General features: G+C 50.4%; 1 protein-coding gene across 1 annotated transcript; it reads left to right on the top strand.

Annotated features, from left to right (window-relative positions):
• Positions 1-5,165: 5,165 nt before the first annotated feature.
• On the top strand, positions 5,166-20,846 carry SMPDL3B (sphingomyelin phosphodiesterase acid like 3B). The gene is made up of 8 exons (XM_059923714.1): positions 5,166-5,175; positions 6,341-6,554; positions 9,116-9,213; positions 14,217-14,360; positions 15,397-15,569; positions 16,706-16,886; positions 16,966-17,099; positions 20,153-20,846. The coding sequence occupies exons 1-8, from the start codon at positions 5,166-5,168 to the stop codon at positions 20,516-20,518; spliced, it is 1,320 nt and encodes a 439-aa protein (XP_059779697.1). The 3' UTR covers positions 20,519-20,846.
• The last annotated feature ends 7 nt before the right edge of the window (positions 20,847-20,853 follow it).

Raw genomic sequence — 20,853 nt, forward strand, 5'->3', positions numbered from 1 at the left:
TCAGGCTGGCTTGTCCACTCCATAGTCACGTGCTCCATATGAGATTACTCCTTTCATCCGGACATCCACCCCTTTGCTACTAGCATTGTTATCCCCATTTTACAGATGAGAAAACTGAGGCTCAGCTGAGGAAATCTCTTGTTCAAGTTGCCATCACCTGTGGAGGAGCCAGGATTCAAAACAAGATTTCCCTGAGTCCAAATTTCATGCATGCCGTTTCAAAAACAATCCATTGCCTTAAGCCAGAAAGCCTAGATCCTACCTTTTAATATCTATGTGACCTTGAGCCTCTATTTCACTATCTATAAAATAAGGATAATAGCAGAGGAGAGATTAAATGATAGTTAGGTGAGATCATGCACTTACACTGCAACGTGCTGTAAAAGTTTAAGGAATTTTTTTTTTTTAATATCCAAGGTCACACACCTAGCTTGTGGCAAAGTGCACCGTGATCATTTCTGTTTAGATACAATATGAATCGTAGGTGTGCCACTAACTAGCTCAGTCTCCTCATCTGTAAAATGGGTATAATAATAGAATGTATTTCTAATTTTGTTGTGAAACTACATAGACAGAGGGCTTGGCACAGCATCTGGCATTCAGTAGGTGCTAAATAAATGCCTTCCTTTTCTTGTCTCCAACCATAAGTAAACTCACCTTTCAGACACTTTAAGACCTTATTAGACTCTAGGGCTTCCGTGGTGGCGCAGTGGTTAAGAATCCACCTGCCAACACAGGGGACACAGGTTCAAGCCCTGGTCCAGGAAGATCCCACATGTTGCGGAGCAACTAAGCCCATGTGCCATAACTACTGGGCCTGCACTCTAGAGCCTGCAAGTCACAACTACTGAGCCCGCGAGCCTAGAGCCCATTCTCTGCAACAAGAGAAGCCACTGCAATGAGAAACCTGCGCACCGCAACGAAGAGTAACCCCCACTCACCGCAGCTAGAGAAAGCCTGTGTGCAGCAACGAAGACCCAACGCAGTCAAAAATAAATAAATTAAATAAATAAATTTTTAAAAAAAAGACCTTATTAGACTTTAGGAATGGTTTTTGCAAGTCTCCTCCACCCCATCATGAATCATAGTAAAAGTATCTCACATTATCTATGATTTTATATATATATATATATATGATTTTTAATGACATTTTTAATATTGCATTCGAAATGGATTGTTGGTTTCGATAGCATAGTTTTTTTTTGTTTTTTTCTGAACTTCGGAAGCAATGCACTCTTTTTCAGGTCTCAGACATTTCCATGAGCCTTACAAAAGTATTAGGCCCTGGGCCCTGTATCTGTTGTCCCCAGTGTACAAGGTGGGCCTGATGACCCCTTTGGTGAAGAAGGAGGAGGGCCAGGAGACTTTTGCCTGCCCGGGCACAGGGAGCAGAGATGAGCTCTCAGAATTAAAACTAGAGGGTGTGCTGTGCCACCGGTCCTCCGCTCAAGGAGGACCAGCCAGGAGGGGACAGGATCTGTTTTCACATTGTTCTGTTTCAAATGTCCTGGCCCCAGACCTGCACTTTCCTGCAGAGGACAGCAGCAGAGGGGACGCTGGGGCAGGCAGGGGAAGGACACAGCCACTCCCCTGGTCCCATCTCCCTTCCATGGTGAAAGGGGACTTTCAGGACACCCCAGGGACCAAATTCAAAGTAACTGCTGCTTTGCTTTGCTGAGTGCTTACGCATATTCTCATATTCTCTCATTTTAAACCTCACAATAACCATAAAAGCTGGGGGGCGCTGTTGTCCCCATTTCAGATGAGGAAACAGGCACAGAGTAAGTTCACCCAGCTAGTGGGCACTGGAGCTGGAATTCCAACCCAGGTCTGTGCCCTCAACTTCTCACTGGATTTGATGCTAAATTTATTCATAGTCTCAATAATTAATGAATAACAATGACAGCTAAGATTGGTATACCTTTTCTTAAAACTCAAAGATTATATGAATACTTTCTTACTGTAAAATATCCAAGCAGTATGAATATAGAAAACATCTTAATTTTCATGAGATTCCCCAGGTGAGGCAACTGCGTGGTAATGTTTGAGAAGCTCTGGTCCAAAGGATAAAGTTTTAAAGTGCCCAACTCCCCACACCCTCCCAGTCTCACTCCTGGCCCCGGAGGTAATTGCCAGGGACAGTGGTGTGTTGAGAGTCTTCTGGACTAGCTCTTTCTTGTTCACTGTCTTATTTGATGCTCACAGACAAGCAGGCCAGTCGTCAAACACCCTCAGGCCAGCTGGCTTGCCCAGAGTCCTCAGCCAACACAAGGAAGAGCCTGGATTAGAAACCCAATAACCTGCCTCCCTCTCCAGGAGGTGCCCATCCTCTTCTCCATGACATGATATTTAGAGCTTAATTCCTCATGTTCTGTGACCAACTCCATAGAAGCCTGTGGCTCCCATCTTTTATGGGTAACATAGATGTATTATAAAAGCCTTCCGGGGGCTCTGAGCCAACATTGTGTCTCAGCTTTGCAGTCAGAGAGGTTGGGTTCGAGCCTCAGTTTCCTCATCTGTGAAATGGGCATAAGAATCCCACCTCACAGAATGGTTGCAAGGATGAAATGAGATGAGCATGTGAAGGGCACCTGGCTAACATTCTTTGAGGGCTTACCAGTCCAATCATCCTCCCCACAGCCTTGCTCATTCATCAACTATATGGGCATCTTCCACATCCCAGGCACTGTTCTGGGTGCTGAGGACACAGGGATGAACAAGACAGGCTTTGTGCTCTCATGGGACTGACACTGAAGAAGGGGAAGATGGCTGACAAGCAAGCCAACAAGATAAGTTCACATGTGAGAGTGCTCTGAAGAAAATAAAACTGGGGGAGTCACATAGCTAGTGACCAGAGGGGTGGGAGGAAGTGGAACTTGAGCAAAGGTAGTCAGGGGAGGCTTCTCCGAGGAGGTGACCTTCAAGCTGAGGCCTGAATGAAGAGGAGAAAGCAGCCGTGCGATGACCTGGGGAGGACTGGGGAAGGTGGCAGAGGAGCCAGGAAAGAGGCCCTGTGAGGAGAGGGGGTGGGAGGGGGTGGGTGGGGTTGGGCAAAGCAGCAGAGGAGGGGTTTGTGATCAGACTCCACAACGAGGAGACTGGAGCCTGAGGTGGAGCCCCTGCCTGGATCTCTGGCTCTCTCTGCCATTCTTTTTCTTTTTCTTTTTAATTTTTATTATTTATTTATTTACTTATTTTTGGCTGCACTGGGTCTTCGTTGTTGCGCGTGGGCTTTCTTTTTAATTGCAGTGAGCGGGGGCCACTCTTCGTTGCGGTGCACAGGCCTCTCATTGCGGTGGCTTCTCTTGCTGCAGAGCACGGGCTCTAGGCGTGCGGGCTTCAGTAGTTGTGGCTTGTGGGCTCTAGAGCGCAGGCTCAGTAGTTGTGGCGCATGGGCTTAGTTGCTCCGCGGCATGTGGGATCTTCCCAGACCAAGGCTCGAACCCGTGTCCCCTGCATTGGCAGGCGGATTCTTAACCACTGCGCCACCAGGGAAGTCCCTCTCTCTGCCATTCTTTCCACTCTACTGGCTTCTCCTGAAGTCAGGTCTTTGAGGACGTGGGCACGCACGCACGCACCCACGCACACACATATACATACATACACAAAAAGCACACACACACATATGCACCCACATATGCACACACATGAACACACACATGCACATACATGCATGCACGCACTCAGAGGTCATAGGAAGTGTGAGGGAGGCTGCAAGGAGTTTCAGTTCTATGCTGACTAGTCCAGAGCTTGCAGGAAGAGACAAACCAACAGCTGACGAGCCTCAGGCAAGGAGTTTCTGAAGTGGAGAAATAACCTTTGAGTACTTTGAGGGCTGATGTCAAAGGGGCAGAATTGCTCCATGTCTGTGGTTAGTTGAGAAAGAGCTGGCTTGAGGCAGGGGAATGGTCTCTGCGTGGTCTGCAGAGAAGGCAAGGGACCCACGTGCCAGAGAAAAGGGCCAAGGGCCTCTCGCTTCCACTGCCAACCTCGCCTGGCCCCAGGCTTGGAAGCAGGTGTGACCCACTCATCACCTCTGGCAGAGGCTTGGGAAAGTCCACCAACTCTACCCATTTACTAGTTGAAATGGGGAGGTTATTTTCTTTCCTCTGGTTTAGGATTTTGCCTCTGTAGAAGTAATTTCAAATATATTAGTGATCACAATTTGTGTGAAAAGTTTAAATTCTCCCCGTTATAAACAAAGACTCTCAGTTTGGGTAAAAAATTAAAATGCAGGCATAGACTATCTACAAAAAGACGTAGTTAAAATAAAAGGCGCTGGTTTTACCCCCTTAGCAATCACATCTTCCTGGGAGAGGATAGGGAGCCAGAGGACCCCCACCATTTACCATGATATCTCAGGCATGTTGACCTCTGAACCTTAGTTTCCTTATCTGCAAAATGAGGATAATGATCAATCCCTTCAGGGCTGTGGTGAGGATGACTATATAATGACCATGGGAGGGACCATGATTTGCTTAATCAGTCATTTGCAACTTAGTGTGAACGTTTGTTTTTTGTGTTTTTTAAAATAAATTTATTTATTTATTTTATTTTTGGCTGTGTTGGGTCTTCGTTGCTGTGCACAGGCTTTCTCTAGTTGCGGCGAGTGGGGGCTGCTCTTTGTGGCAGTGTGTGGGCTTCTCGTTGCGGTGGCTTCTCTTGTTGTGGAACATGGGCTCTAGGCACGTGGGCTTCAGTAGTTGTGGTGCTCGGGCTCAGTAGTTGTGGCGCACGGGCTTAGCTGCTCCGTGGCATGTGGGATCTTCCTGGACCAGGGCTCAAACCCGTGTTCCCTGCATTGGCAGGCAGATTCTTAACCACTGTGCCACCAGGGAAGTCCCGTGAACAAGTTTTTGATCCTTTCCTGAATTGAGGTTTAGACCAGGAGAGGTGGGCAAAAGCTCAGAAGCATCTGGAGGAAAAGTCAAGGAGTGAGATCAGGGTCCAGACTTTACCTTCAGGCCTTAGAGCCCCACTGAAGGTCCTGTGGCGAGGAGTGGGGAAGGGAGGGCTTGAAGGAGTGGGGGACTGACTAATCCAACCCTGAAAGCAACAAAAGCGGGACCCCCCCAGGCCCAGGCCCATTTTCCTGGGATGGGTTGGGTGTTGACTGTTGGCTCTGAGTCTGAGTGACACAGGAAGTGGAGGAGGAAGTGACAGCAATGGTGGAGAGTGAGGAAATTCCAGGCCTCACCCGTGTTTTAGCCTGAAACAGGATTTAGGGCAGAGACCAAACCTGTTCAATGCTCTCCTTCAACAAGCATCATCGAACCCACTTACACCAGGCCCTGTGCTCAGTGCAGATGATAAAGCCACTCCACGTGGCCAGTTTCTTTGGATTCCATTCTCTGTATTACACCAGAGATTTTTGGCATTTTACCCCGCACCCAGAGTCACTAACAAGTGTACCCACAGTAAGAAACTCAACCCAATCTGAAGTTACGTTCCTTGTTTTCTGGCCTCGTACTTGTAAACTCCATTTCCACACATATTCCCCAGGTTTTTGCTGGTATTGATCAGCAAGATCTTACAATGCATTTGATGTGTCAGCCTTCTCCCAGGTCAGATTTTTGTATGTATTTCCCTGGTGAAAAGATTTGGCTCTAGTTACGGTCTCAGAGAGGTGAAGCAACTTGCTCACGGTCACACAGCTAGTATGTGGCTCCAGAGCCTGGGCGCTTAACACACCTTTGCTTTAAAACAAGCACTCTGCTTAGAACTCCCAAAGAGTTTTGGGGTTTTTAAAAAATATTTATTTATTTATTTATTTATTTATTTATTTATTTATTTATTTTTGGCAGCGTTGGGTCTTCGTTGGGGGCTTTCTCTGCTTGCGGCAAGCGAGGGTTACTCTTTCTTGCGCTGTGCGGGCTTCTCATTGCGGTGGCTTCTCTTGTTGTGGCTCAAGGGCTCTAGAGCGCAGGCTCAGTAGTTGTGGTGCATGGGCTTCGTTGCTCTGCGGCATGCGGGATCTTCCTGGGACAGGGCTTGAACCCATGTCCCCTGCATTGGCAGGTGGATTCTTAACCACTGCGCCCCCAGGGGAGCCCCCCAAAGAATTCTTGAGGGTCACGCAGTCCATCTCTCATGCTGCTGCTGGGGACACTGAGGTGGGGAGATAGAAAGGGCTTTGTCAAAGGTCAGAAGTCAGGGACTGAACCAAGCCTGTGTTCTGCTCTGCTCAGTGCCTCCCTGGGCAAAACCAGGCCCTGGGTTCGGAGAAAACTTCCTTTTACCTGTGCAAGCTCCCTTCCCGCAGCCCAGGGTTCCCTTGACTCCCTCCACATCCAGGCTCAGGGAGAGACCTGCATTGAGCAGGGTCTCCTTGCCCCTGCAGGGAAGTTCTGGCACGTCTCTGACCTGCACCTTGACCGGGACTACAAGGTGTCTGAAGACCCCCTCCAGGTGTGCCCATCTGCTGGCTCCCAGCCGGTGCCCAATGCAGGCCCCTGGGGCAACTACCTCTGCGATTCTCCCTGGATCCTCATCAACTCCTCTATCTATGCCATGAAGGAGATCGAGCCAGAGCCAGACTTCATCTTCTGGACTGGGTGAGAGCCGTCACCACAGCTACTCTTCCCCGGGCCACTGCCTGTGCCCCCTGCCTGCCTGGTACCCTCCCCACACCATCTCCCTTAGTCCTCACCAGCCCTGTTGCAGAGGATGAACCTGAAGCTCCAAGCTTGTCCAGGGGAGCCTGGGCCTGGCTGATTCCAGGGTCTGTGCCCTTGACCTTGTGTCTTACGGCCTCAGCAGAATGTGGCTCTCACTGAGGCTGGGGACACGGTCATGGCATGTCTGGGCATGGGGGGAACTCCCAGATTTTAAGTCGGGGGTGGGTGTGGGGGTCGATGAACACTGGTGCCACTCCCACCGGGGTTTGGGGACTGCAAGCCCCAGAGATCCAAATACAGGGAGGGGAGAAGGTAGGAGGGCTGAAGGTGAGCCAGCATTGGGAGCAAGTGTCCTGGTCAGCTGCGGGCCACCCCCGGCTGCCCTGGCCCTGGGGGTCCTCAATGGTCAGAGCACTACTCTGTGAGGAGAGAGCTTGAGGGGTGATTTCAGCTCAGCCACACAGATGCCATTTCTGCTGCTCACCCATGGATGCTGCTGGAAGTCCTCTGACTTCCCTCAGCACCCGAGGTCCTTCCTTCACTCATTCGCTCCTTCCTTCCCTCCCTCCCTTGGTAGGTCAGCCTGTCTTGTGCTCACCCCCAGGAGACGGGGGGAACAGAGATGATAGGGACCTGGACCCTCCTTCAGGGAGCTCATGGTCTCCTGGGCGACAGAGACAAGGCCACCGACCATTATATCCCAGCGAGGAGAGAGGGTCACTGGGTGGATGGGGGAGCTTCACAGGGCACCTGACTCCCTCTGGCGGAATTGGGGAGGACTTGCTGCAGGAAGTGGTGAACCAGGGAGCGGGTGAGGAGGGCTGGCAGGAGCTCGGGCTTCTTGTGCCCTCCTCCAGCCTCTATGGACACTTCTGTAAGGCGGCATCAAACCCATGACGTCCCCAGCTGTCCCTCAGTGTGACATGGGAGTGATCGGAATGACCCTCAGATGGACTTTGTGGTCAGCAGTGGGAGGAGCAAGGCTGGACACTTAAGAAATGTGTCAGTGTCTCAGGAGGAGCCTGGGCAGCTCTGGCTTCCCTGGGCTCAGGAATCAATCTAAGGAGAGAGTGAGATTTAGGCCATGACCCTGGCCTCCTGCTCTCTGAGGAGGGGCCCTTGGAGAAATGCGTAACATTCTAAAAGATTTGATCCCTCTGGGAAATTCATGACCCTTTAACAGAAGCATGATTTTTCTGGGAAATCTCTGGGACTTGCAGAGGTGTATGGCATTGGACAAGATGACCTCTAGGACCCTTCATAATTCTTCAGTTTCTCAGAAATTGGACCTCTCCGGGAGAATTGCAGTCCCTTGGGGGATAACCTGTAGAAATTGGATGTGTTTTTGCAATCCCCTGAGGGGTAACCTGTAGAAATTGGATGTGTTTTCTATCACACAGAATTAAATGCTCCAAACTAGAAAAAAAACATGGAATTTTGTTCTCTCTTCGTATTCCTGGCCTGTCCCCATGGAGGACAGGGCTAAAAGGCCCCTCTTACTGCCCTGATGAAGGTGTCAGAGTCGCAGTGGACGTAATGGACGTGAGCATAGGCTCTGGAGCCAGGCTGACTGGTCCAAACTCTGACTCCACCACCGTCTAGCTGTATACATTAGGCAGGATTCTTCACCTTTCTGTGCCTTGGTTTCTTTATCTGTCAAATGGGACTAACAATAGAACCTATGTTGTAGGTTATGATGAAGAATAAATTAGCGGATAAGGGTACAATACACAGAAAGTACCCAGCACAAAGTGAGCCAGCGTGGGCTGCCAGTAGCAGTCTCAGGACGATTCAGCTAATTACCTTCCCTGGGGAGTCTCTGGGCAGCAGCTGCCTCACCCCGTCGGTCCAGCAGAGTCCTCAGGCTTTAGTTGTGGGGCTCTTAGCATCCCCCAAACCTCCTTTCCCACTTCTTCCCCCACCTTGCTGCACCTTTCTAAGGTGGATCCAGGAATTTAGGTCTGTCAAACATGGGGGACTAAATGGTCCTGGGGTAGGTCCTCGACCTACCAGAGTAGATCTGAATTCTATATTCTGAAGCCAGCTCCAAACTCCTTAGAACCCTTGGGGAAACTCAGAACTCAGACACGGCTTGTCCAACCCAAGCTCCCCAGGGGCTTGCAGATGAGACTGGAAACCCAGAGCTTCCCTCTCAAGACCATATTAACTGCAACCTAGCAGCTACTACATTTTATATATATACTTTTCCCCCTTTATCGAAGTCCCACAAATACTCTGTGTGTAGGTACCATTATTGTCCCTATTTTATAGATGAGCTAATGGAAGCTCAGAGAGGTTAAACAACCAGCCCAGGGACCCACAGCCGGTCAATGGCAGAGCCTGGGTTTGGACTTTGTCCCATGTGACTCCCAGCTCCAGCCTGGTCATCCCCCTTCAGTAGCTGTCTGAGGCCCAGTTCTGCAGTCTCTTTTCTCGTGGTAGAGCCGTCCCTTCTTTTCCTTGTGCCACTTCCCGAGCTGCCCGGCGGTGTTTTGCAGTGATGACACGCCCCATGTGCCCAACGAGAACCTGGGAGAGGCGGCCGTGCTGCAAATTGTGGAGAACCTGACCGAGCTCATCAGAAAGGCCTTTCCAGGTAAGACTGTGCCCCAGGTCCCCACAGCACTCCCTGATGCCCAGGCGGTGCCTGGCACAGTGGGACGACAACGGCAGCAAGATGCAGAGGAACGACCTTCACCCGTGGACAACGATGGCTGCTGGCCAAGTCCCGTGCCAGGCACTTCACAGTGATTGTGTCTTACCTTCCAACAACCCTGTAAGGAACGTGAGAGTTTGTCGGCCTGTGGATACACACAGAATCCTGTTAATGGTGTTAAAAAACCAAATTCAACTGAGTAAATCTGAAGATCTATTTGGCTGTATTCAACAATTCATGAATCAGGCAGCATCCCATCTAGCAAATAGAAAGGAGCGCCAGGAACTTCCCTGGCGGTCCAGTGGTTAAGACTCTGTACTTCCACTGCATGGGGCACGGGTTCGGTCCCTGGTCGGGGAACTAAGATCCCGCATGCTGTACAGTGCGGCCGAAAAGAAAAAAAAGAAAAAAAAAAAGAAAGGCACTCCAAGGAGCTGTACAAATGGAAGGTTTTATAAACAGAAGGCAGTGGAAAAAGGAAGATTCTAGCAAAAAGTGGATTGTTTCAGGCAAGGTTACCTTCGTTTAGGGGAAGGGGTGGTGTCTATCAGGCAGATTTCCTCACTAGTGCTGACCAAGTAATTCCAGATTGACTGTTTAAAGGTCACATTCTTGGGAGAGGCTGAAACTTCAGTTAGGTTAGCTATTAACTTGGTTAATACCTAACTTGGTTTGCTGACCTGGGACTTAGCACAAGTAACTCCATTTTGGGCCTGTTGTTTCTTTTTTAATAATGGAAATGCCTGACATTTCACTGGCTTCTGTCCTGACAGTTTAACAGCAGACTCACAGCCCCTTCTCAAGGCATTTACTGTTATATTTAGGCATCTTCCCTGGGTAAGTCTCACGTGGTCTCACACACAGCCCTTGCGTCTTGCTGTGGCTCTGGAATTGCCATCTACTGCCTTTAAACCATCCTGGCTGCTGGGACTTTGGGGAGATGCTGATTTCCAGCCAAAGTGCTGTTTCGTGGTGCAGTCCAAGGCCTTCAGAGCCTGGGAGAGCAGGCCAGGACTGTGAGAGATTATGGTAGCAGCCCCACGGGACTTGACAGGGAGAATGCAGCCTGGGCGCTCCATCTAATGGCCCTTGAAAATGGCTTTAATCAGGCTGTGCCAAACACAAGGTCCTGGGGGCTGAATCAGGCTCTCAGCCTGCCAGCTGGACACCTGTGAAAGCAGACCCCTTGGACCCCCCTCCCCATCCCCCAATCTCCTTTGGGTTCCGGCACAGCTGCTTCCTCTAAAGGTCTTGGTCATGGGTCCCCAGGACCCAGATATGAAATAATGATAATAAAAATAAGTAATAGCAGCAGCAAGAACAACTATATGTATCTATGTATCAAGGGCTAAGTGTCAGGCACTCCTCTAAGAATATTATATGCCTCAGCTCATTCACTGTCAGGAATGAGACTCAGGAGACTCCAGGAGAGTGGAGCTCTCTCACATTTTTACTGATGACAAATGTGAGCCTTGGGGTCAAGGAAACAGGCAAGGTTGAGGATGCAGATCCTTCTTTGAGGACATCTCTTACCTATCACTTCTACTGCCACTCCAGGAGGGGCCCCCGAGCTGCTGTTACCATCCCACATCTGTCCCCGAGGCAACCTCATTTCTGACACCTCCTTCCCTCAACCTAAATCAATTTGTGCAAAGAAGTTGCCTGGATGCTTCTAGTCTATGTAACTCAACCCAACCCAACCCAGGTATGCCTGGGCTACTTCATCTTCCAGCAGAAGTCACTACTAGGTTCAAACCAGGACACTCTCCCCCATGGCAACAATAGGTATTATTATCCCCAGTGTATAGATAAGGAACCTATGGCTCAAAGCTAGTCAGTTCCTAGGGAGGGATTCAAACTTAGATCCAACACTGAGCAGTCTTTTCTCTGCTCCACGTGGGGCTTCAGGAATAAAAGTGAAATAATGGATAAGAAAATGCTTTATTACTATGACCTGACATACAAGTGTAAATAAGATTTTACAGTTTATAACATGCTTGCACATTTACTGAATTTCCTAAATCCAAGATACCATTGGCTGTAAGATGTTTCATTATTTTATGTATCTCTAAGAAAAAAAATGTTCTCCGGGGAATTCCCTGGTGGTCCAGTGGTTAGGACTCAGCCCTTTCACTGCAGGGGGTGCGGGTTCAATCCCTGGTTGGGGAACTAAGATCCTGCAAGTTGCATGGCGTGGCCAAAAGAAAAAAAAGAAAAAAAAAAAAAGCTGTCCATTAAAGTATGACACAGAACTTTCTCATGGCCTCAATGGTAAGACACGTCCCACTTATAGAGATGTTAAAATATGAACACATTGGAAGAGGTGAAATGAGGCATTATCTTATTTGAGAATGGTAGCAACATAGGTCAAGCAGAACACTCCCTATCATAGAGATAAATAAGCTGAAGCAACTTGTTGGAGAAGAGGAAGGGACTGAAATTTGAGATTTTGGTTCCATGTCATGAGTTCTTCCTGCCACGTGCACCTGTGTCCCCCCATCAGAGTCACTGCGAACACTGGCCCCTGTCCACCGTGGCCTATGGTAAACACAGGTGTGCAAGGCAAACTGACCCAGGTCCCAATTCAGGTTCTGCCACGCTCTATAGCTGGGCCATCCTCTGGACACTCAGTGTTCTCCCTGTGCAAAATGAGGAAAATAATGGTACCTGCCCGAAGTGTTGTTATGAGGATTAAATAAGGTAATCCATCCATTCATTTAGTCAGTCAACAAATATTTGAGTGTCCTCTACGGGTGAGACAGCATGCTAGGGGTAGGGGATGTGGCTGTGAACAAGATGCCAGGTCATGCCCTCATGGACCTTAGGCTTGTAAGGATCTTCTGACAGCGCCCGACACATAGAAGTGGCAAAAACCTGTTACCCCAAAACTGGGTTTGCCTCTTGGTGGGTGTCAAGCCAAAAGGCACAACCAAGCCAAAGATCAGGAGAAGGAAGGATTTATTACTTGCAACAGGTAAGGAGAACACCAGGGATCTTTCCAAATCAGTGTGTCCTTGAACAGCAAAATTGGGGAAGTTTTAAGCTAAGGATATATGCATATTCATGAAGGGGCTTGAGCAGGAGAATGCAACTTAGAATTGGAGCAAAGGTTGACAGAGTCCAAGCTTTAGTTGATTGAAGTCACAAGGGTCAGCAAAGGTCAGCATCATCACTCCTTAGGTTCCAGTTGATCTCATGGTTGAGGGGGTTTAAATTCTGCCAAACAGCTCAAGACAGTGCTTCAGGCTAATCTTTACCATTGGAACAGAACTGGGAGTCTTTACAACTGATTTATTATCTTTGCCCTTGTTACTTCTCTTGCCTGATAACAGTTTGTTCTTTTGTTCCCTTAAGATCATTGTTACTGAGATCTGTTCAAGGGCAAGCATTGTAGCCAGGCTTAGATCCCAAAATGGCTTAGGCCAAAAATGGCTTCTCTTATGTCTCTGGGGACACCCTACCTTATCTGCTTATAAACCAGGAGAGATAACCTCCCTTCTCATCTGCCTTTGGGATGCCAGGGATTTGTGTTTTCTCTTAAATGAATTCTTTTTTTTTTTTTTAAATAAATATCAGAGCTGTATTTAATTCTGTTGTTTATTTATTTATTTGTTTATTTTTGGCTGCATTGGGTCTTCATTGCTGCGCGCAGGCTTTCTCTAGTTGCAGTTAGTGGGGGGGGGGGCTCGTGGCAGTGCGCAGGCTTCTCATTGCAGTGGCTTCTCTTGTTGCAGAGCACGGGCTCTAGGCGTGCGGGCTTCAGTGGTTGTGGCATGCAGGCTCAGTAGTTGCGGCGCACGGGCTTAGTTGCTCTGCGGCATGTGGATCTTCCCAGACAAGGGCTCGAACCCGTGTCCCCTGCATTGGCAGGCGGATTCTTAACCACTGCACCACCAGGGAAGTCCTTAAACGAATTCTTATGGCTGCCTGTATCTATGTTAGAGAGGTGAGGTTTTCTTTCAGGCAGTCACAGCCATGACTTCTGGCTTTGTGAATAATTCCTCATGGGAATTCTACGGCCTCCTCCTTTGGCAGAGCTTAGCATTTCCAGATCTTGTAGGCTATACAGGGTAAAGGGTTTGTTAGAATCATTTCTTCAAGTAGGAATTGGAGGCGCCAGGCTTCCTCATTGGTTCAAGTTCACTCCCTGGGGTAAGCCAAGCTCATATAAGGGCAAGGCCCTGCCTTGAGCTCAGAGGAGTTTTTGTTTATTATCAAATATTTATTGAGCAACTACTACATACCAGACACAGATGTAAAATAAAAGCAGAAGTGAGGCTACTCACAAGGAAGAAATGAGTCTGACAGGCTCCCCTCTCCCTCCTGGGTTCATTCACAGGCCACATCCTCAGGGAGGCTCCCCTGACCCCCACTCCCACCCCTGTTATACACTCCCACAGCAAGTGGCTCTTCCCTTTTTGTGACAGCCATTACTCAATGCCTATCAACCCTACCGCACTGCCAGGCCTCTGGGCCTGGGCCTGGGGGCCCAGGTCTACATGTTTGCATGTACTAGGTGCTCAGTAAATATTTGTTGATTCATGAATGAGTGAAACTCCCAAGGCCTTCCAGGGTGCAGCAGACCCCTTCCCTAACAGTAAGATGGATCTGGAATTGACAAGAACAAGGCACACTAAATGACCAAGTGGCTGATCATGGATCTGAAGTTTATTTGGATCTTCTAGCTTTCTCCTCCTTATCTCATGCTTCATTTCTGACCATGGAAATTTCTGCGGGGAATGGAGTTAGAGAACTCACTGCTCTTCCTTCCCAGATCTGAGCCAAATTCTGCCAGATTCTATAATGTGGTTTTCTGCTTGGCTCTGTATTTTTCCTTATCTGTGCTATAGCTCTTCCCTATTAGCTCTGATAGCCAGTGGCTGAAACTAACTCCACTAAGCACTTTTGCATATACATTCTTATATTTTTCTTTTTCCTCCCAGATACTAAAGTCTATGCTGCTTTGGGAAATCATGACTTTCACCCCAAAAACCAGTTCCCGGCCGGAAGCAACAATATCTACAATCAGGTAGCAGAGCTGTGGCGACCCTGGCTCAGTAACGAATCCATCGCTCTCTTCAGAGAAGGTACTAACATCATTTGCTACTGTAAGGAGCACTTTATGCCAAGGTCTGATCTAATTTCATCTTCACAACATCCCCATGAAATAGGGACTGATTTTATCTCCATTTTACAGATAAGGAGACTGAGGCTTGAACATAACAAGTCACTCGGCCAAGGTCACCCAGCTTAGAGGAGGCAGACTTGGGAGTAGGATCCAGGGCTGATTCCAATGCCCATGTTCTTAACCCCACAGCACTAATGAGGATCATAAGAGAATATTCACTGAGCATTTCCTGTGTGCCCGGAACTGCCCTCAGCACACTGCTAGACTCCTTACAACAATCCTAGGTAGGGGCAGTGACCTTCAGCTCAGGCCAGGTTTCTCAGCCTTGCCACTGTTGACATTTGGGGCTGGATAATTCTTTGTTGTGGGGCCGTCCTGTACATTGTAGGGTGCTTAGCAGTATCCCTGGCCTCTATCCACTAGTTGCTAGTAACACCTCCAGTTGTGAAAACCAAAAATGTCTCTGGACGTTGCCGAGTGTTCCCTTGGGGACAAAATCACCAGGTTGAGAATCACTGGTTTGGAGACACAGTATCCCAAAGTGACCTGACCTCCTCTCCTTCCTTACCTCAGTCCCTTGCTGTTGGGGCTCCCCATTGGTCAAACCCAACCAGAAGCTCACAGCACAGAAGCCCATGGATTTAACCCACAGCTCCTGGGGCAGAGAGCTGAGCAGAGAAGGGTTGACAGTGGATCTGGAGGGGCAAACACACCTCCATGTTATTCCCATTATACGGAGGAGGAAACTGAGGCACAGAGAGGTTAAGGAACTTTCCCAAGTTGCACAGCTAGGAAGTGATACAGCCAGGACTTGAACCCAGGCAGCCTGGCTCCAGAGCCTTTGGCCTTACCCACGATGCCGCTCCTATGGGAAAGATGGGAAGGGAGGACGCAAGGGAAGGAGAAGGTGGGCGAGTGAAGTGGAGGGGGACAGAGGTGTGTCTGTTCGGAGGCTGGAGACCCCTTCAGATTCCCCCCTGGCTGTGATGTCCTAGGTGCCTTCTATTCTGAGAAACTGCCGGGGCCAAGCGCAGCTGGGCGAATCGTGGTCCTCAACACCAATCTGTACTATAGCAACAACGAGCAGACGGCCGGCATGGCCGACCCTGGCCAGCAGTTCCAGTGGCTGGACGATGTGCTGACCAATGCGTCCCGAGCTGGGGAAATGGTAAGGGCTCCCCACTCCTCCTCTCCCCTCCCTGGGGTCTCTTCCCGTACAAGTCCCCCACTTTGGCACAGACTCACCCACTCACTTGAGATGCCCACATCACAGAGGGTCCTTCATCAGCTAGGCACCTGAGGGGGCTGCTTCCGTCCTCACAACAGCCTGTGAGGCTGGGACCCTGGAGTCCATTGCAGATGCGAGGCTCCTGATGGGCAGTGACAGTCTCAAGTCACACAGTAAGTGGCGGGGCCTAGACTAGAACCCCAGTCTCCAGAATCCAAGGCCAGCACAGCTGCAGCCACACTGTGGGCTAGACCTCGAGGGGATGCCCTGCCCTTGAGGTGTGTCCGTCTAGTCTGCTGGGCTAGCAGGCCCCCGATGACTGACCCTGTGTCCCATTTGCCTGAGTCCCTGCTCTGACCAGCGCATCCCAGCAGGATCTCATGGCCGGTGCTTTTGCCCCCACTATGCATCAGCTATGTTGCTAAGTGCTTTATATGGATGATCTCATTTAACTCTCATATCTCCACCAGTTAGGTGCCCTTCCCGATGAGAAAACTGAAGCTCGGGGAGGTGACACACAGCTGGTGTCCAGCTGCAGTTTGGCTCCAAAGCTCATGTTCTCAACTGCCCTTCCTACCACTGCCCCCGCCGCCCATTCTACCTCTTGCAATGGGGACCAAGGGCCCAGGCACTGTTAGCTGAGAGACTCGAGGAATGTAAGACGTGAACACACATTACCACACAGCATATGCTACACAACCATGCAAGGAAGGTTTGGTTACAGTGCCTGAGCTCTCCAAGAAGAGAAGACTTGTCTCTGAAGGATCAGAAAGGTTTCAGGAGGAGGTATCCTTCGAGCTGGGCTTTGAAGCATGAGTAGCATTTACAGAAGTGAAAATGAGAAGGGCGCTCCAGGTGGCAGGCACAGCATGGGTAAAGGCACAGAGGGAGGGAAGCATGTGGCACATTCATTTCTGGGTACAGGGAGATGCCGGATCACCTGGGAGAGGGATGGGGGAGGAGGTACCTTTGAGCCCATCTGCTTGCCTCTGGGGAGACGGGCAGGTTGTGAGAGGTAGAGATGAAAAGTTGTGGAAGGGGTCTCTGAGCCCCTGCTGGGCACCCCTTCCTCGTAGGTGTACATTATCGGCCATGTGCCCCCGGGGTTCTTTGAGAAGACACGGAACAAAGCGTGGTTCCGGGAGGGCCCCAACCAGGAGTACCTGAAGGTGGTCCGGAAGCATCATCAAGTCATTGCAGGGCAGTTCTTCGGGCACCACCACACCGACAGCTTTCGGATGTTCTACGATGATGCAGGTATCCAACCTGGAGGGCAACGGCCAGACCAACTCCCTCTTTCCCTCGCCAGCCTCTCAGCTCCACTCTCTCTTGAAAGGTACCCCCATCAGTGTCATGTTCCTTACACCTGGGGTCACCCCATGGAAAACCACGTTACCTGGAGTGGTCAACGGAGCCAACAATCCAGGCATCCGGGTGTTTGAATACGACCGAGCCACACTGAGCCTGCAGGTCAGGAGCCTTGGGTCTGCTGGGGCCAGAGGAGGAGGGAGGAGGGACCTGATAACATCACTGCCTTCCCTAGCTAATCCACCCTCTACTGACCTCTGAGACTCAGGAAGGTCAAGTTACTTCCACCCTTTTAGAGCTCAGGATCAGAACCCTGGCTCTACCTCCAAATCCTGCCACCAAGTCACGTCAATTCTTCTCCAAATTGCCCTTTGCCCTGGATCATTGTCAAGGCCTCCTACGTGTTCTCCCCTCCTCCAGCACTGCCCTGCTGTAGCTCATCTGGTACAGCTAAGGAGGGGATTAATCTTTCTAAAGCACTTCTTGTCTCTTTCCTGCTCAAAAACCTTCAGTGGCTCCCCAGTGCTCCCAAGATAAGTTGGATCTCTTTGGTCTGGTATTCAAGGTCTCTCACAGTGTAACTCTCCTTGGCCTGGTATTCAAGGTCTCTCACAGTGTAACTCTCCTTGGCCTGGTATTCAAGGTCTCTCACAGTGTAACTCTCCTTGGCCTGGTATTCAAGGTCTCTCCCAGTGTGACTCTCCTTGGCCTGGTATTCAAGGTCTCTCCCAGTGTGACTCTCCTTGGCCTGGTATTCAAGGTCTCTCACAGTGTGACTCTCCTTGGCCTGGTATTCAAGGTCTCTCACAGTGTGACTCTCCTTGGCCTGGTATTCAAGGTCTCTCACAGTGTGACTCTCCTTGGCCTGGTATTCAAGGTCTCTCACAGTGTGACTCTCCTTGGCCTGGTATTCAAGGTCTCTCACAGTGTGACTCTCCTTGGCCTGGTATTCAAGGTCTCTCACAGTGTGACTCTCCTTGGCCTGGTATTCAAGGTCTCTCACAGTGTAACTCTCCTTGGCCTGGTATTCAAGGTCTCTCCCAGTGTGACTCTCCTTGGCCTGGTATTCAAGGTCTCTCCCAGTGGGACCTCAGGCCCACTGCCAGGTCTTCTCTACACTGACTATGCTGCAGCCAAGCAGGCCCCTAACTCAATGAGCAATCCCACACCTCCTGGGATGTGCTTGTGATTCCTGAAATGACAAAGAAATATTATTCCTTAATGTATTCAACAAAACGTGTTAAGCCTCTGCCATGTGCCAGGCCCCGTGCTAAGCTGAGGAGATACATAAGTGAACAAAAGTCACTGCTCTCCTGGAGCTGACAGACAATAAACAAACACATAAAGTTAAGTGTGGCACGAAATAAGTGCTAAGGAGAAAAGAAAACAGGGTGAGGAGGCAGGTGGTGACAGTTACAGGGTACGTGTATATGTGTGTGGTGTTAGATGGGGCAGGGAAGTGTCACTGATAGGGTGACATTTGAATTCTGAGTAAATTCAGGGAGTGAGCCGTGTGAGCGTCTGGGGAAGGAACAGGAAAAACACGTCAGAGGCCCAGGGTGGGAATGCGCTTGGTGTGTTAGGGGAGGAGCACGGAGGCCACGGCGGAGGTCACGAGGGGAGGGGGGGAGGGGGGGGTCAGGTAATGCAGGCCATGAGGATGACTCTGGAATTTTAGAAAACCACCATTCTGCTGGGTGGAGAACAGGCTGTAGGGGGCAAGGGCAGACACAGGGGGACCAATTAGGAGGTGACCACAGCCACTGAGAGGTGATGGTGGTGTGGGCCAGGGTGGCACCCGTGGGTGGTGAGGAGAGCCAGATCCTGGATGTATTTTGAAGGCAGAGCAGACAGGATTTGCTGGCGGATTGGTTGAGGGGTGGAAGAGAAAGCAAGGAGGCAACGAGGGCTCCAAGGCTTTGGCCAGAGCACCTGGAAGGATGAGGTCGCCATTTACTGAAACGGGCTCACTGCAGGAGGAGCAGATTTTGGAGGAAGATCAGAAGCCTGGCTTTCCTGTTAACTTTGGGATGTCTAAGTGGCATCCAGGTGAAAATGCTGAGGGAAGAGGCAGCTGGGTATTCAAGTTGGAGTTCCAGAAAGAGGTGGGTACAGAGATTTAATCTGGGTGTTGAGAAAGGACATTTAAAACCAGGGGCTGCATGAGTTAACCTGGGGCCTTGACTCTAGAGTGAATGTAGATGGAGAAGAGGTCTGAGGAGTTTTAAGAGTGTGGTCTGTCGTCCACATGGGCACTCAGACCACAGGGTTCGGGGAAGACTAAATGAAATAATGTAAGGTGCCTAGCAAGAAATTGCCATCCATCCATGGCAGCTCCTCTTACCCCACCTCTCCTGACTGCAAATTTAGGTGGAAAGTGTTGCACAGATAAACCCTTCTGGGTTCTAGTCCTGAAAATGCACCTGAGTACTCAGGGTCTTGGGTGTAGCCCAAGCCCCCATCAAAGCACAATTCTATAAGCTCTCTCAGCCAGGCACTCCATCCCACTGCTTTTTTTAAATTTTATTTTTATTTATTAATTTATTTTTGGCTGTGTTGGGTCTTCGTTTCTGTGCAAGGGCTTTCTCCAGTTGCGGCAAGTGGGGGCCACTCTTCATCACGGTGCGCGGGCCTCTCACCATCGCGGCCTCTCTTGTTGCGGAGCACAGGCTCCAGACGCGCAGGTTCAGCAATTGTGGCTCATGGGCCTAGTTGCTCCACGGCATGTGGGATCTTCCCAGACCAGGGCTCGAACCCGTGTCCCCTGCATTGGCAGGCAGATTCTCAACCACTGCGCCACCAGGGAAGCCCCCATCCCACTGCTTTTATATTGCGTTTTATCCAGTCTTTCTGCAAATTTTTACTGACAAGCTTCTGGGTACCCGGGAGCTTGCTGGAACAGAAAATGCACAGGCCATGGGGTAAACAAGCTGGGTTCCAATCCTGCCTCAGCCACTTGTGGGACCCTGGCCAAGTGAATTAACCTCTTTAGGACTCAGTTTCGTCATCTGTGAAATGGGGACAATAAGCGCAGTTACCTCATCAGACTCAATCAGAGGATGTCTGCCAAGCATACCCGGAAACTAGTGAATGCTCAATAACTAAGAGCGGTCAGGATTACAGCTATTAGAATCTGGGGGCAAATGCAAGGTGAAGGATTGGGGGCGGAAGCGGACAGCTGCTCACAGCCGGCCCGCCTCGCGCCCCCTCTGCAGGACATGGTGACCTACTTCTTGAACCTGAGCCAGGCGAACGCGCAGGGGGAGCCGCGCTGGGAGCTCGAGTACCGGGTGACCAAGGCCTACGGCGTGCCCGACGCAGGCGCCCGCTCTATGCACGAGGCGCTGGGCCGCATCGCCAGCGACCAAGGCGCGCTGCAGCGCTACTACGTCTACAACTCGGTCAGTTACGACACGCGGGCCTGCGACGAGGCCTGCCAAGCCGAGCACGTGTGCGCGCTGCGCGAAGTGGCCTTCGACGGGTATGCCGCCTGTCTGCGCGCCCCCGGCGTCGCGCCCGCGCCCCGCCTCGCGCTCCTGCTGGTGGCGCTGCTGGGCCTGCGCACGCTGCTTGTGCCGTGACCTTGGGCGCCGCCCGCTGATTGGCTTGGCTCGCCTTCCTCCTGGTAAAATGGGGAGAGCATCCCCCCCCCTCCCCCGAGAGCTGGACTTTCCACCCTTTCCCCGGCGTCCGCAGAATGAACTGGGACGGGACAGCCGATCAGGAAATGAAGCCCCAAGGGCCCCACCAGAAGCACATTTCTTTCAAGTTTCATGTTTTATCCCAAACACAATTCTCGTCGTGCATGTTATTCTGTTATTAACTTGTAAATCATGTTTAAAGTAACTCCCTTGCCCAGTTATTGAATGTTCCCCCCTCCTCCTATTCGGATAATCCGAGTAAAATGAGCTGCCAG

This window comes from Balaenoptera ricei, chromosome 1 (assembly GCF_028023285.1).
Source record: "Balaenoptera ricei isolate mBalRic1 chromosome 1, mBalRic1.hap2, whole genome shotgun sequence".
In the NCBI taxonomy this organism is placed as follows: domain Eukaryota; kingdom Metazoa; phylum Chordata; class Mammalia; order Artiodactyla; family Balaenopteridae; genus Balaenoptera; species Balaenoptera ricei.

Excerpts from the sequence above, each read along its gene's own strand:
- SMPDL3B (XM_059923714.1), top strand. Across the intron at positions 6,555-9,115 it reads GACTTCATCTTCTGGACTGG|TGATGACACGCCCCATGTGC; the intron begins GTGAGAGCCGTC and ends GGTGTTTTGCAG. Across the intron at positions 17,100-20,152 it reads GAGCCACACTGAGCCTGCAG|GACATGGTGACCTACTTCTT; the intron begins GTCAGGAGCCTT and ends CCCCCTCTGCAG.